The 13,596-nt window shown below is 54.1% G+C and overlaps 7 protein-coding genes across 7 annotated transcripts; all 7 read left to right on the top strand.

Annotated features, from left to right (window-relative positions):
• Positions 1-108: 108 nt before the first annotated feature.
• On the top strand, positions 109-1,622 carry AKAW2_11359A (glycoside hydrolase family 7 protein; the record flags this gene model as incomplete). Its single annotated transcript, XM_041683834.1, has 4 exons — positions 109-324; positions 374-760; positions 812-1,013; positions 1,069-1,622. 4 exons carry the CDS (start codon positions 109-111, stop codon positions 1,620-1,622), a joined length of 1,359 nt encoding a protein of 452 aa, XP_041538079.1.
• Positions 1,623-2,113: 491 nt separating this feature from the next.
• JIP5 (WD40 repeat domain-containing protein) lies at positions 2,114-3,435 on the top strand (the record flags this gene model as incomplete). The annotated part of the gene is made up of 2 exons (XM_041683833.1): positions 2,114-2,472; positions 2,541-3,435. The coding sequence occupies 2 exons, from the start codon at positions 2,114-2,116 to the stop codon at positions 3,433-3,435; spliced, it is 1,254 nt and encodes a 417-aa protein (XP_041538078.1).
• Positions 3,436-3,876: 441 nt separating this feature from the next.
• Positions 3,877-4,954, top strand: AKAW2_11357A (uncharacterized protein; the record flags this gene model as incomplete). Its single annotated transcript, XM_041683832.1, has 2 exons — positions 3,877-4,512; positions 4,574-4,954. The coding sequence occupies 2 exons, from the start codon at positions 3,877-3,879 to the stop codon at positions 4,952-4,954; spliced, it is 1,017 nt and encodes a 338-aa protein (XP_041538077.1).
• Positions 4,955-5,363: 409 nt separating this feature from the next.
• AKAW2_11356A (maleylacetate reductase) lies at positions 5,364-6,501 on the top strand (the record flags this gene model as incomplete). Its single annotated transcript, XM_041683831.1, has 2 exons — positions 5,364-5,889; positions 5,954-6,501. The coding sequence occupies 2 exons, from the start codon at positions 5,364-5,366 to the stop codon at positions 6,499-6,501; spliced, it is 1,074 nt and encodes a 357-aa protein (XP_041538076.1).
• A 390-nt stretch (positions 6,502-6,891) lies between these two features.
• Positions 6,892-8,607, top strand: DPH2 (2-(3-amino-3-carboxypropyl)histidine synthase subunit 1/2; the record flags this gene model as incomplete). The annotated part of the gene is made up of 1 exon (XM_041683830.1): positions 6,892-8,607. The coding sequence occupies one exon, from the start codon at positions 6,892-6,894 to the stop codon at positions 8,605-8,607; it is 1,716 nt and encodes a 571-aa protein (XP_041538075.1).
• Positions 8,608-9,623: 1,016 nt separating this feature from the next.
• On the top strand, positions 9,624-12,134 carry AKAW2_11354A (uncharacterized protein; the record flags this gene model as incomplete). Its single annotated transcript, XM_041683829.1, has 1 exon — positions 9,624-12,134. The coding sequence occupies one exon, from the start codon at positions 9,624-9,626 to the stop codon at positions 12,132-12,134; it is 2,511 nt and encodes an 836-aa protein (XP_041538074.1).
• Positions 12,135-12,637: 503 nt separating this feature from the next.
• Positions 12,638-13,365, top strand: AKAW2_11353A (NudC domain-containing protein; the record flags this gene model as incomplete). The annotated part of the gene is made up of 3 exons (XM_041683828.1): positions 12,638-12,877; positions 12,939-13,260; positions 13,334-13,365. The coding sequence occupies 3 exons, from the start codon at positions 12,638-12,640 to the stop codon at positions 13,363-13,365; spliced, it is 594 nt and encodes a 197-aa protein (XP_041538073.1).
• Between the last annotated feature and the right edge of the window lie 231 nt (positions 13,366-13,596).

The raw sequence follows: 13,596 nt of genomic DNA, 5'->3' as shown, positions 1-13,596 counted from the left end.
TAAATGGGGAGGTTATCCCGCTGTATAGCTTGGAAATCACATCTACCGGACAGACAACAGTATCACTGAAAGAAGGAGACGACTCGAGTCTTATACAATCTCATTGCAATGCATCAACGCGCCCTTCTCTTTTCGGCCCTGCTGACGGCCGTTCGTGCCCAGCAAGCCGGAACGCTCACGGAGGAAGTCCATCCTTCCTTGACCTGGCAGAAGTGCACTTCTGAAGGCAGTTGCACGGAACAGAGTGGCTCGGTCGTCATCGACTCAAACTGGCGCTGGACCCATTCTGTCGATGGTAGCACCAATTGCTACACTGGCAACACCGTGAGTTTTATTGGAATCTATGTGCTGCACTGGCTGACGTACATCACAGTGGGATTCAACTCTCTGCCCTGACGATGAAACCTGTGCGACCAACTGCGCCCTGGACGGAGCAGACTACGAGTCCACCTACGGTATCACCACTGACGGTGATTCATTGACACTGAAATTCGTCACTGGTTCCAATGTTGGCTCGCGTGTGTATCTCATGGACACGAGTGACGAGAAATACCAGACGTTCGACTTGCTTGACGCAGAGTTCACTTTCGACGTCGATGTGTCGAACCTCCCATGTGGATTGAACGGCGCGCTGTACTTCACTGCAATGGACGCCGATGGCGGCACCTCAAGGTACCCTGCAAACAAGGCCGGAGCCAAGTACGGAACAGGATACTGTGACTCCCAATGTCCGCGAGACCTAAAGTTCATCAACGGAGAAGTATGTAGTCCTTGAAAGCCTCCTCAAATCTTATATGCTAACCTGAACCAGGCCAACGTCGATGGCTGGGAACCTTCTAGCAATAATGACAACACAGGTATCGGCAACCACGGTTCTTGCTGCCCTGAAATGGATATCTGGGAAGCCAATAGTATCTCGACCGCATTGACACCCCATCCCTGTGATAGCAGCAAACAGACCATGTGTGAGGGTAACAACTGCGGTGGAACCTACTCGGATGACCGCTACGGAGGTACGAATACCTAGATAAAAGCTCGAGCTGGATGTTTCGGCTAATCCAATCACAGGAACCTGCGACCCTGACGGCTGCGACTTCAACCCCTTTCGCATGGGCAACGAAACTTTCTACGGTGATGGCAAGATCGTTGACACCGGATCCAAGATGACCGTTGTGACCCAGTTCATCACTGATGGCTCCAGCTCCCTCAGCGAGATCAAGCGTTACTACGTGCAGAACGGAAACGTTATTGCGAACGCCGAGTCCAGCATCTCTGGAGTGACTGGAAACTCGATCACAACGGACTTCTGCACTGCGCAGAAGAAGGCCTTTGGCGACGACGATGTGTTCGCTGCGCATAATGGGCTTGCTGGGATCAGTGATGCCATGTCTTCCATGGTTCTGATCCTGAGCTTGTGGGATGATTACTACGCCAGCATGGAGTGGCTCGACAGTGACTATCCCGAGAACGCTACCGCTACCGACCCAGGTGTTGCACGCGGAACATGCGACTCGGAGTCGGGCGTCCCTGCCACAGTCGAGGGGGCGCACCCTGATGCTTCGGTGACTTTTTCGAACATCAAGTTCGGTCCCATCAACTCGACCTTCAGCGCTTCCGCATAAGCTGAAGCGCTGGGCTCAAAGCCTCAACTGCACCACCATGCCGGACATGACAGGACAGGTTCCTGAAATGGGATATGGGAGGGTTAAGGCTTGTAAATAGTCCGAAAAGTGGCCACTGCTTTTGTATATCGGGCTGCCTTCATTTATGTTTCGTTCACTGCAGATTGATTGATGCAGACTTTGTTTCTTGTGTTTTTTCCAATTCATGTTGAGAATTTTGTACTTCACTTCACATTCGCTTCCTTTCTGTTTTGAGTCCACTCAAACCAAGATACAGTTGTTCTTCGCTAGTCCTGACCTAATCAGCCCTGCATAGATAGCAAACTGATAAAGTAGCCTTAAGCGTAAACTCTATGGCCAACCGACCCCGGAAGATCCGTCGGCCCGCTCACTCCGAGACTGATCGGCTCCGCCAGCCTGCAGCTGCAAGCTCCGCCGGTCAAAAAAACTGCGGCATAAGTTCGCCCTCGTGCAATTGCTCATTCCCCGCAATGTTCGACACCGTCTGCACCCTTCCGCTATCAGCGGACCTGTTCTCCCAGGCCCTGCACCCCAAGGAGCCAGTTGTGTCCGTGGGTCTCTCTTCCGGCCACGTCCAAACATTCCGACTCCCCACCGACGAAGCGGCCAGCGACGACGACGAGACGTCGAATGCCTCGTCACGCAATGGCAGAGGACACATTGATACAATGTGGCGGACGAGACGCCACAAGGGTAGCTGTCGGTGCTTGACGTTCGGGATTGATGGCGAGACGCTCTACTCGGCCGGAACGGACGGACTGATCAAGGCCGCGAAGGCGGAGACGGGTGTTGTGGAAAACAAGATTGCTATTCCTACAATGAAGAATGGGTAGGATATGAATCCCGTTACATATGTGGTTGGAGGGGGACTCAATGGCTCATTGTATTCGCTTTTAGGTCCATCGATGCTCCCACTATCGTCCATGCGCTTTCCCCTCAGACTCTCCTTCTTGCGACCGATTCCAGCGCCCTTCACCTCTACGATCTCCGCATACCCTACTCTAAGGTTTCGGCAAAGCCTGAACAATCTCATCACCCTCATGACGACTACGTTTCGTCTCTTACGCCTCTTCCGGCGTCCGAGACCAGCACCTCCGGGTTCAGCAAGCAATGGGTGACGACAGGTGGAACGACCTTGGCAGTTACGGATCTGCGACGGGGCGTGCTTGTTCGCAGTGAGGATCAGGAGGAGGAGTTGATCAGTTCGACGTATATTGGCGGGCTGGCAGCCAGTGGCACAAGTCGCGGCGAGAAGGTGCTTGTGGGAGGTTCTAGCGGTGTTCTTACGCTCTGGGAGAAGGGCGCGTGGGATGACCAGGACGAGCGGATCTATGTGGAGCGTGGAGATGGTGGTGGAGAGTCCCTCGAGACCATGGCTGTTCTGCCGGATGAATTGGGCAAGGGCAAGGTGGTCGCTGTCGGCCTCGGCAGTGGTAAAGTCAAGTTCGTGCGGATCGGCCCTAACAAGGTCGCCTCGGAGGTTATGCATGATGAGACCGAGGGCGTGGTTGGCCTGGGCTTTGACGTTGAGGGGCGCATGGTTACTGGTGGTGGACAGGTGGTGAAGGTTTGGCACGAGGCTGTTGTTGGTGCTGATAGGTACGGGGCAATGCCGGGAGAGAAGCGCATGTATGGCGACAGTGACGATAGCGATGAAGGTGATGACAGTGATGACGACTCGGATGACAGCGACGCCGGCGGCCGCCAGGACAAGGCACAGAACAAGCGCAAGAAGACGAAAGCCAAGGGCAAGGGTGGACAGCAAATCATGGCTTTCGCTGACTTGGATTAACTGGAATCGAATGTGGTTTTATTGATACCCAAAGCGGGAGGTTATGCATAGCATTGGTGTCGGGAAAACAAAACTGGGAGTGTGCTTTGCAAATACGTACTCAATGATGCTAATATCTCTAGATGATCAGCCATTAGTGTAACCCAGCTTATCTGAATAGTGTGTCGCATCGTAGCCGAGCAGAACTAGTGTATCTCGCAATCTTGCTCCAATCGCATGAAATCCAGGCACAAAGAACTGCGGTTGCACACAGCCTTGTCGGCTTCTAGTTCAGGGCTAGCAGCTTCAGCTGTCCAGGATTAGCAGCTGTATTAGACTGTCTTGGCAGCAGGGGAAAGCAACATAAAGAATGATAATAAGCGCCAACCAGCCCTTAAAGCATCTCACATAAGCCATTGTACCCCATACCCTTCCATCACCATCATACATCACTCCACCGCAATGCCAGGAACCATCCTCCTCACCGGAGCCAACAGCTCTCTTGCCATCCCAGCAGTCCATCACTTCCTCACTAAATACCCAGACTATACTCTCGTCCTCACCGTCCGCAACCCTTCCACTTCGGACCCCAACACCAAGCGTCTCAACGACACCATCACGCCCTTCTTCAATCCAAGCACCTCAATCCGAAAACTAGACCTCTCCAAACTCTCCGAGGTGACCACATTCGCGCAGACCCTAGCCACTGAAATCACCAATGGCACACTGCCCCCTCTAGCAAGCATCATCTGCAACGCATACTACTGGAACCTAGCTAGCGAGGTCGAAACAACTGCCGATGAGCTGGATAAGACCTTCCAGGTGAACCATATTGCTCACGCCTCGCTAGTACTGCGTCTGCTCGGTTCATTCGGATCGAACTCTGGACGAGTTATTCTCTTCGGTAGTGATGCTCATTGGCCCGGTAAGAATGGATTGGAGAAGTATCCGCCTACCATTCCAGAGGATCTGGACGTGCTGGTGAAACCGATCAAGAAGGCGGACGAAGATGTTAGGGGGAAGGGGTTCTATCAGTATGCGGTATCGAAGTTGGCGATTATCATGTGGATGTATGCGTTGAACGGGCAGTTGATTCAGGTATTATCTTGCTTCCTTGCAGTCTTCCGGGCCCAGTATACTGACATTGGGTCTACATCAGGACGACAATCTAAAACAAATCAAGGCTGTAGCTATCAATCCAGGCAACCTGAGTGATTCTCGCGCGCTGCGCACCAACACGCCGCTAATTCTTAGGATCATCTCCCGTTTCATAATCCAGCCACTGCGGCCGCTGTTGAGACTACTTGACCCGACTATGCGCACGGCTACGGAGGCTGGGGAGGATGTGGTCGAGTTGGCCGTGAGTGAGAAATATGCGGAGGAGGCGGGTTACTTTACTCTTTTGAGAAAGGATGAGAGCTCGCCTGAGAGTCAGGATGGGGAGAAGCAGGAGAAGATATGGAAGAAGACGTTGGAGTGGGCGCAGGTCAGCCCTAAAGATACGGTGTTGAAGCTCGACAAGGGGGATTTGCCAATGTAGGGTAACTACACACTGTATCATAAATATCACAAACACCAAATAATTAGAACCGCTTTTGGTTTAATTGATCACCGAGTATTGTAAACACTGAAGTTAATCGCATATCTGTTCATAGTATAGTATCGGCATGAACAACAACCAACTGCCGAGCCCCTCCACGGGCGACCCACGGCAAAGGCCTTTGCCCCAATAACTTCATGACGTTTGCTCCGGATCGGTGGGGTGTGGGGGATTATTCATGATGATCAAGCTTCGTCGGCTGTTCGGGTTCCTAGAATACCAATTCATGGGTCGATCTAGGCAAAGATATATACCGATCATGATTCTCACTTGAGTTTCCCTCCCCCGCTATCCTCATCCCTTCCCCTCATCCACAACTCCAAGCATCACCATCACCACCACAACCACCATGGACTCCTTCGAATACAACGCCAATCCCGGCCGAGTCATCTTCGGCAGCGGCACCTTGAAGAAGCTCCCCGACGAGCTTGCCCGCCAAAACCTCAAAGCACCTCTCCTCCTCTCGACCCCGCAGCAAGTCTCCCAAGCCGAGAATGTCAAGACCGTCCTGAACGGCCAAGTGGCCGGCATCTTCACCGAAGCCACCATGCACACTCCCACCCACATCACCGACAAGGCATTGGAATACGCCAAAGCCCAGAGCGCCGACTGCGTCGTCTCCATCGGCGGTGGTAGCACCATCGGCCTGGGCAAAGCCATCAGCATCCGCACAGGACTGCCGCACATCTGTATCCCGACCACCTACGCAGGCAGTGAAATGACCCCGATTCTGGGTGAAACCGCCGACGGATTGAAGAAGACTCGCTCCGACCCGAAGATCCTCCCGGGGACTGTAATCTACGATGTGGACCTGACTATGACTTTGCCGGTGGCCATGAGTGCGACGAGCGGTGTCAATGCCATCGCGCATGCGGGTTAGTCCTCCCCAGTACCCTCCCCCCCCAAACCGTCAAGCTAACACAATCGACCACCCAACAGTGGAAGCCCTCTACGCGCGCAACACCAACCCCGTAATCAACCTCATGGCCCTAGAAGGTACCCGGGCCCTCGCCTCCTCCCTCCCCGAAATCGTCCAGAACCCCAGCTCGCCCTCCGCCCGCTCCTCCGCCCAATATGGTGCCTGGCTCTGTGGTACCTGTCTCGGCAGCGTAGGCATGTCCATCCACCACAAGCTCTGCCACACGCTCGGCGGAAGCTTCAACCTGCCCCATGCGGAGACGCACACGGCGGTGCTCCCGCACGCTATCTCCTACAATGCGCCGAAGATCCCCGAGGCGATGAAGAAGTTGGCCGAGGCGCTGCCGGAGAGTAACGGGGATGCGATTCACGGGCTGAACGTCCTGTTGGAGAAGTTGCAGGTTAAGCGTGGATTAAAGGACTTTGGTATGAAGGAGGAGGATATTGATAAGGCGGCGGATATTGCGGTTAGCAACCCGTACTGGAACCCTAGGGAGATTGAGCGTGAGCCGATTCGGGAGTTGATTCGGAGGGTGTGGGCTGGGGAGCCGGCGAGGGCGGATTTGTAGATTAGATTCTTAGAGAGGGTTGCATGTAAATAAGTAACTAGTGGGTGTGTAGAGTTCAACTCTATATGTGAATGATGAATAGTACATTTATGTAAGACACATTCCCACTGAACTAAAAACCTCTACACTTCTATACATACATAGCAAGTAAAATATGGCACCATAACCTACAATCCTACTCATCTCCGTAATCCATCCTACCGCGATTGGCCCTCACCGTTCGCGAGCGGACGGATGGCGGGGTGAAAGTGGGGTGGAAGTTTCGCCCGCCAGAAATGAAAATCAACTCCGAACTAATTTTGCAAACCCATCCCACTTTCCTCACCCCTCAATCCAACTCTACACTTTACCACCAACAACACATACACATTCTAGCCTCCCCCCACCACCATGGGCGCCGATATGGAGGCCGCCCCGGTCCTCTCCACCCCGGACGACCGCATCCTCGAAGAAGCAGCAGCAGCCGTCCCGAACCGCAGCGGTCCGGTCTCCGACGAAGAAATCGCCATCACATATGACATTGAACGCACGCTGAAGGAGATCCGCCAGGCGCGGTATAAGCGCATCGCGCTGCAGTTTCCGGATGATATGCTCCCGGATGCGCCGAGGGTGTTTCAGCTTTTGAGTAGGGGGTTGGATTCTACTACTACTACTACGACGACGCGAGAGGGTGCTCGTGGGGAGAATGCGGGGACGGAGGAAGAAGGGAAGGATCTGGCTGAGTCGGTGGCTCAGTTGAAGGTGGATGAGGCTGAGCCTGCGCCTAGGCTGTATATCCTGGCCGATACGTCCTACGGAACTTGCTGCGTGGATGAGGTGGCGGCGGAGCATGTGGATGCCGATGTGGTCGTGCATTACGGCCGGTCGTGTTTGTCGCCGACGGCGAGACTTCCTGTGATTTATGTGTTTACGCATAAGGAGCTGGCATTGGAGAAGGTGGTGCGTGCGTTCAAGGAGACGTATCCGGAATTGGATACGAAGGTTGTTTTGGCCGCTGATGTGACTTATTGTGATCATGTCCCTGCGCTGTATGAGGCTTTGGTGAAGGAGGGGTATACGAATTTGTTTGCGACGGAGGTGCTTCATGACCCTTCGTCGGCTATTCCGAACCGGACGGTGCCGGAGACGGTGCGTGAGAGCCCTGAGTCTCTGGCTGAGTGGCAGCTTTTCCATATTTCTGATCCGCCTACGGCGCTGCTGCTTACCCTTGCTTCTCGCGTGGCGGCTATCTATATCTATCCTACGGATAAGCCGGGCCAGGATGTTAAGCCCCTGCCTGCGTCTACGGCTGCTGCCTTGCGTCGTCGCTATGCTATCCTGACGTCCTTGAATACCGCCCCGATCTTTGGTATCCTGGTCAACACGTTGAGTGTGAAGAATTACCTGCATATTGTGGATCATGTTCGAGAGAGGATTGCAGCGGCCGGGAAGAAGAGTTATCTGTTTGTGGTGGGCAAGTTGAATGCGGCCAAGGTGGCCAACTTCAGTGAGATCGGTGGCTGGGTGGTCATCGGGTGCTGGGAAAGCTCGCTCGTTGATAGTCGCGATTTCTGGAAGCCGGTTATCACGCCGTTTGAGTTGGAGCTTACCCTGAAGGGGGATACGGAGCGGGTCTGGACGGGAGCCTGGCAGAGTGACTTCCAAACGGTCCTGGATCAGTCTGCTGCTGAGGCGGAGAATGGAGATGCGTCGACGAATGATGCTGCGAACGGGGAGGATGAGGATGAGATGTCCGAGCCCGAGTCGGCTCCGCCAGAATTCGACTTGCGCACTGGCCGGTATGTCTCGCATTCCCGGCCCATGCGAAACCCTGCACCCCGCGTTTCTGCCTCAGGAGAAGAAGGTGCTGCCTCGTCAGCATCAGCTGGAGGTCCATCCGCAGCGCGAGCTCTGGCCAGACGGGCCAAAGGGGAGCTGGCGATGATCGGCGGAACCATCTCCCCTGGAGCGGAGTTCCTTCGGTCGCAACGGACGTGGAAGGGGCTGGGCAGTGATTTCGATATCCAGTACGAGGAGGAGGATGCCAAGGATAGCACGCTGGTGGTGGAAGGGCGCAAGGGTATTGCAAGGGGATATACGGTGGGAGAAACAATAGAGCGACACTAGTTCAGGCCGCCCTCGCTCCCCTGGCGTTCGGAGAACCGGATTGTTGGGCGCGACCGTTGAAAAAGGGTAGAAAGTATGGGAACGAGTAGGGGGGGAGGGCAAGGCAAAGCATAGTCAGGTGGAACTAGTGGTTTGCTATTTTCTTTGCATTGCCATATGGATTGATGGATCTGTTTTTTGTGCCCTACTGATGCTGCTGGCACGGCCCAAAGCGGATGGCGAGGTTAGTGGTTGTGGTTGTGGTGGTGGATTGGATCGTCGGGGGGTAGAGAACAACACCACGCAGCTAGCAGCAGATAGTGGAAAGAAATTAAGAGGGATGAATTCAATATTCAATAAAATACACTGGGGACGAATGACTAGTGAAGTTGAGACCCGTCAGGCCACAGACTCCGGTGACCCAACGTATATCGTCATAGGAATAAGTCTAAACTCATCATCAACATCATCATCCTCATCATCAATCAGCAAGCAAAAACAACAATAACCAAAAAGAGTGGCATCCCAACGGGGCCAAGGCGACCTATCACATGATTGCCGGCCGCCCGTTGGATTTTTGTTGCCCATCGCCAATTCTGAGCTGAGTTGTCCAAGCCACCCCCAATCGGTTTGCTGTAACTTGTTCTCCCTCCTCTTCCCTTCCCGACCCTCTCTCTCTCTCCCTCCATTTCATTCTATTCCTCTCCTTCCCGTGGATGGCCTCTGCTCATGTCCAACATTTGGGTATAGTCCGCCCTCCTTGCGCATGCTCTCCTTCCTACTTCCCTTATGATGTGCGGCCCTCTCCCGCATTCTCCGCTGTGCTCGCGATCTCGCGTCACTCTAACCTCCAGCTTCCTTCCAGGGGAGTGAAATCAAAAGTAAAAAAAGGTTGTTGAAGAAGTAAAGGGTCCCGCCATCCGATTCGGATCGTCATGCCATCCGTATCTCATAATCCGGGAGTGCCCGCTATCGATCATCGATCGGGCCCTGAGTCGACTACTTCTACTATTACTACTATTACTACCACTACAGCCATGGCCGGCAAGCCCAGCGGAGACCAACAGCAGCAACACCTGGTGGATTCCGCGCTCGAACACACCGTCCTTCCGGCCCGACATCCGCTATCCACCTTTGAACTCGTTGTCACTACCAATGCCCCCATCCTCGAATCTCTCCTCTTGCAAACTCCCACCGAGGCCATCCTAGCCCTCTACCATACCTCCCGCTACCTCCGCTCATTCCTCCGCTCTTACCCGACAGCATGGAAATACCTCTCTTTTCGGCTCCTCTACCCCTCTGGCACCCCGCCGCCCCTCCGGGTTGTCTTCACCGGCTCCTCCGAGACCGTCATGCCGCGCCAGTCGCGCCCGTATGCCCTCGACCAGCTGTTGATGAACGTGGTGATTCCGTTTAGTCCGTGCTTGCGCAGTCTGGAGTTAGATAACACAGCTGTGTCGGGGCAGATCTTGATGTCGACGGTACTACATTCGCGGCGCGAGACCTTGGAACATCTCTCTGTACGAGGCTGCAAGAACGTGTCGCTCAAATACCACATCATCCCGTACCTCACGATGTTTGGCCTCCAATATGATGTCAACATGGAGCAAAATATTGGGAGTTCACCGGATACCAAGCATCTTGCACTGAAAAGTCTTTACACATATCGATGTCGACATCATCGACGACGGCCGTATCTGACTTCCTCCTTGTCGCGAAAAGACTCCGACTCGGAACCCACACATGAGCTGGTCAACCTCTGCCATAAGCTGGGCATTTGGACAGATACCGCGTGGTGCTCGACTCCGGCGGGGAGATGTTTTCGGAGACGGGGTTACGTGTCTATGCGTGTTCCACAGGGGTCGGCAGAAGTGTGGGTGGTGTTCGATCGGCTGTGGAGGTCGAAGAATTGGATCGGTCCGGTAGACCAGGCGAATCGTCCAGTCCAGCGGGATGCGAAGCTGTGGGAACACAGTGAGACCGGCTATTACGGTGAGGCTTTGGGGACCGGAGAGAGTGGAGACCATGGAGAGGGGAAGATGCTGCCGGCACATTTGCGACGGAGCCATACACAATTCGTTGAGAATATCCGCTGCGACAACTGCTGCGAGTTGATCCCTGAACGATGCGAGCAATGCAGTATATTGATGCACTGTGTCGGATGTCGAAAGACTTTGTGTGCTAGCTGCGCTTACGAACGGCCTTATCTGCACTGCCGGCCTCGATCGGTATCTAAGGACAGTCCATTCTGGTGGGCTCCTGGAGCTACGATGTCGCCATGTTCTATGCAAGACCCTGTCGAAGATTCCGAAAACACTACTGTAGCCAACAACGCGGCTCCCTCCTATCCCGCCCTCACGTTTCATTGGTGCTGCACCGAGCCTATCTTCTCGGGCGGCGGCGGCATCAGTATCGGCACACCGAACCGCGATGTGGACCAGGTACGAGCCGTGCCCCTGCCGCGAGGACAGGGATGGGAGGACCTGGAGTACTCGGCGCAGGAATGGAGCAAGACGTTCCCGCGGGATGCCTACGGAGACCCTCGCAAGCCCGACTATACGCTGGAGACCGGACACATCGCCATGATGCGATGGCTACTTGGGCCGCCCGACCGACAGCCTGCCGCTTGTCCGCGCAACCTATGCCAGGACTGCTATGACACGCCTCAGTGGAAGGTACACTGCAAGAGCTGCTCGAAGCCACTGTGTATCGAGCATGATCTGCGAGGACTCCGCTTGAGAATCTGTGGATACCGGGATCTGACGCTGGAGAAGCTGGCGATCCAGAACCACGCCGAGACCGGCTCTCGCGGGTTTGTGTCTTCGCGGATGCCCTACACGAATTCCGTGCCAGAGTTCGAGCTGCCGTATCGGACGCAGCGGATTCTCGATTCGACTACGAGCAGTTTTACCGAGGACAACCAAGAGGTCTTTCCCGAGGCGAGCAGTAGCGCGTTCGACCATCCTCGGCCCACGCCTTTGGTTCACCGCCGCTCGCGAAGTCTGTCCATCTCGAATTCCAACCGTTCACGCTCATCCTCGCCGTCATCGGTCTACTGCGACTCGCCGTCCGACCAGCCCAGATGGCAAGGATGTCAGTCCTTTTTCTGTCCGCAGTATCGAGCAGTCGGTGACCAGCGACAGCGGTGCGCCAGCGTTCTCCGCGAGTGCACCAGCTGCTCGGTGTACGTATGCGAGGACTGCACCATCGCCTTCCCGCCGTGCAACTGCTCCTATTGCGAAGCCAACTACCTGTGCCCGAACTGCCTGAAGATGCGGGAACGAGACGGGACCTGCCGCCGGCCGGCAGAAGAAAAGGCCCGTCGGGAGCGCAAATGGAAAGAGGACATGCGTCTGCTGGAGGGAATCGTGCAGGACAAACTGGCGAATAAAATGGCAAACAAGATGGCCGAGTATGCCGGCGAGTTCTTCGACGTTATCGAGCGGGAGGAACACGGCGAGGTGCAGCATATCGAAGAAGCCTCGACGTATCCTGGACCCGTAACCGAGGATCTAGGCGAGGAGATATTGACGGACAGTACGGAATGAAAATAAAATATGGCTGGCAGGGATCTATGGGCGTCGAGGATGGGCGGAATGATGATTCTTTTCGGAGTTACTCTTTATCTGGGCCTGCAGATATAGCAGCGTGCATAGCAAATGATACTGTTCGGGTTGCCCTGATGCGCAGGGCGCTGAGGGGTCCGGTTGTCCCAGGAGGACAGAAGAGAATATGTGGGTCATTGCTGGAGGAACTGTATGTAATAAAATAATAACATACGATATCCACCATATCCTACCATTATCTACATTTATTAAGTGTTTGTTGTAGTCTACTAGTAGTTGCTATGATGTCTACACAAGAAACACAGTAGAATGTTGCCCCGCACGCGGAAGCTTCCAGCCATCCAGCCAGTCCCCACCATCTGTAATTGCATCCAATTCTCCAAACAACCTTCTTCTCTACAAATCTTTCCACAACCAAGTATGACCCCAACTTCCCCCTAATATAGCCTTTTCTCCACTAACACAACTACGACTACAACAGCAAAATGGCCGACGAACAACCCCCCACCCCCGCCGAGCTCGCCCGCCGCGACGAGGAAGAATCCGCCCGCAAAGCCCGCGAAGCTGCCGAACAAGCCCAGCTGCCTTACAAATGGACCCAAACGATCCGCGACGTGGAGGTGACGATCCCCGTAGCATCGAACATCCGCGGTCGGGATTTGGATGTTGTTCTCACGAAGACGAAAATCCGCGTTGCGATTAAGGGACAGGAGGCTTTTATTGACGTACACATCCCACTCTACAACCTCTATTACGACAATACTAAACTGTTGATGAAATCTGTAGGGCGAATTCCCCCACCCCGTCATCCCCGACGAATGCTCCTGGACCCTCGAATCGACATCCCAGCCTCCCGGCAAGGAAATCTCGATCCACCTGGACAAGGTGAACAAGGTGGAGTGGTGGGCGCATGTTGTGACGAGTGCGCCGAAGATCGACGTTACGAAGATTACGCCGGAGAATTCGTCGTTGAGTGAGTTGGATGGCGAGACGAGGGCGATGGTCGAGAAGATGATGTATGATCAGAGGCAGAAGGAGATGGGTGGGTTGACGAGTGATGAGCAGAAGAAGAGGGATATTTTGAAGAAGTTTCAGGAGGAACATCCTGGTTAGTATTACTACCTTTTCTTTCTTTTCTTGAGTGTGGGTTGTGCTAATGTGGTGTGCGTGTGTGTTTGTAGAGATGGATTTCTCCAATGCGCAGATCGGTTAGGTATATAGTGAGATGTATATGAATTATGATGTTGTTGGAAATGTATGTTATGCTGGTATGCTATGCTGGTGGGATATAGCTGGCTTCCGTATTAGGACTAGTCTGGTCAGGCACTCCCGCGAGGCTGGCTGCTCTCATCGTCATATGTCATGAGTCTATCTGTCTTACTGTCTTGTTCTCTTCACTTATCAACATTGCATAAGTGCAAGCTATGCACCTTCATGGAACGTA

This window comes from Aspergillus luchuensis, chromosome 1 (assembly GCF_016861625.1).
Source record: "Aspergillus luchuensis IFO 4308 DNA, chromosome 1, nearly complete sequence".
In the NCBI taxonomy this organism is placed as follows: Eukaryota; Fungi; Ascomycota; class Eurotiomycetes; order Eurotiales; family Aspergillaceae; genus Aspergillus; species Aspergillus luchuensis.
This window is presented reverse-complemented; position numbering and strand designations above follow the sequence as displayed.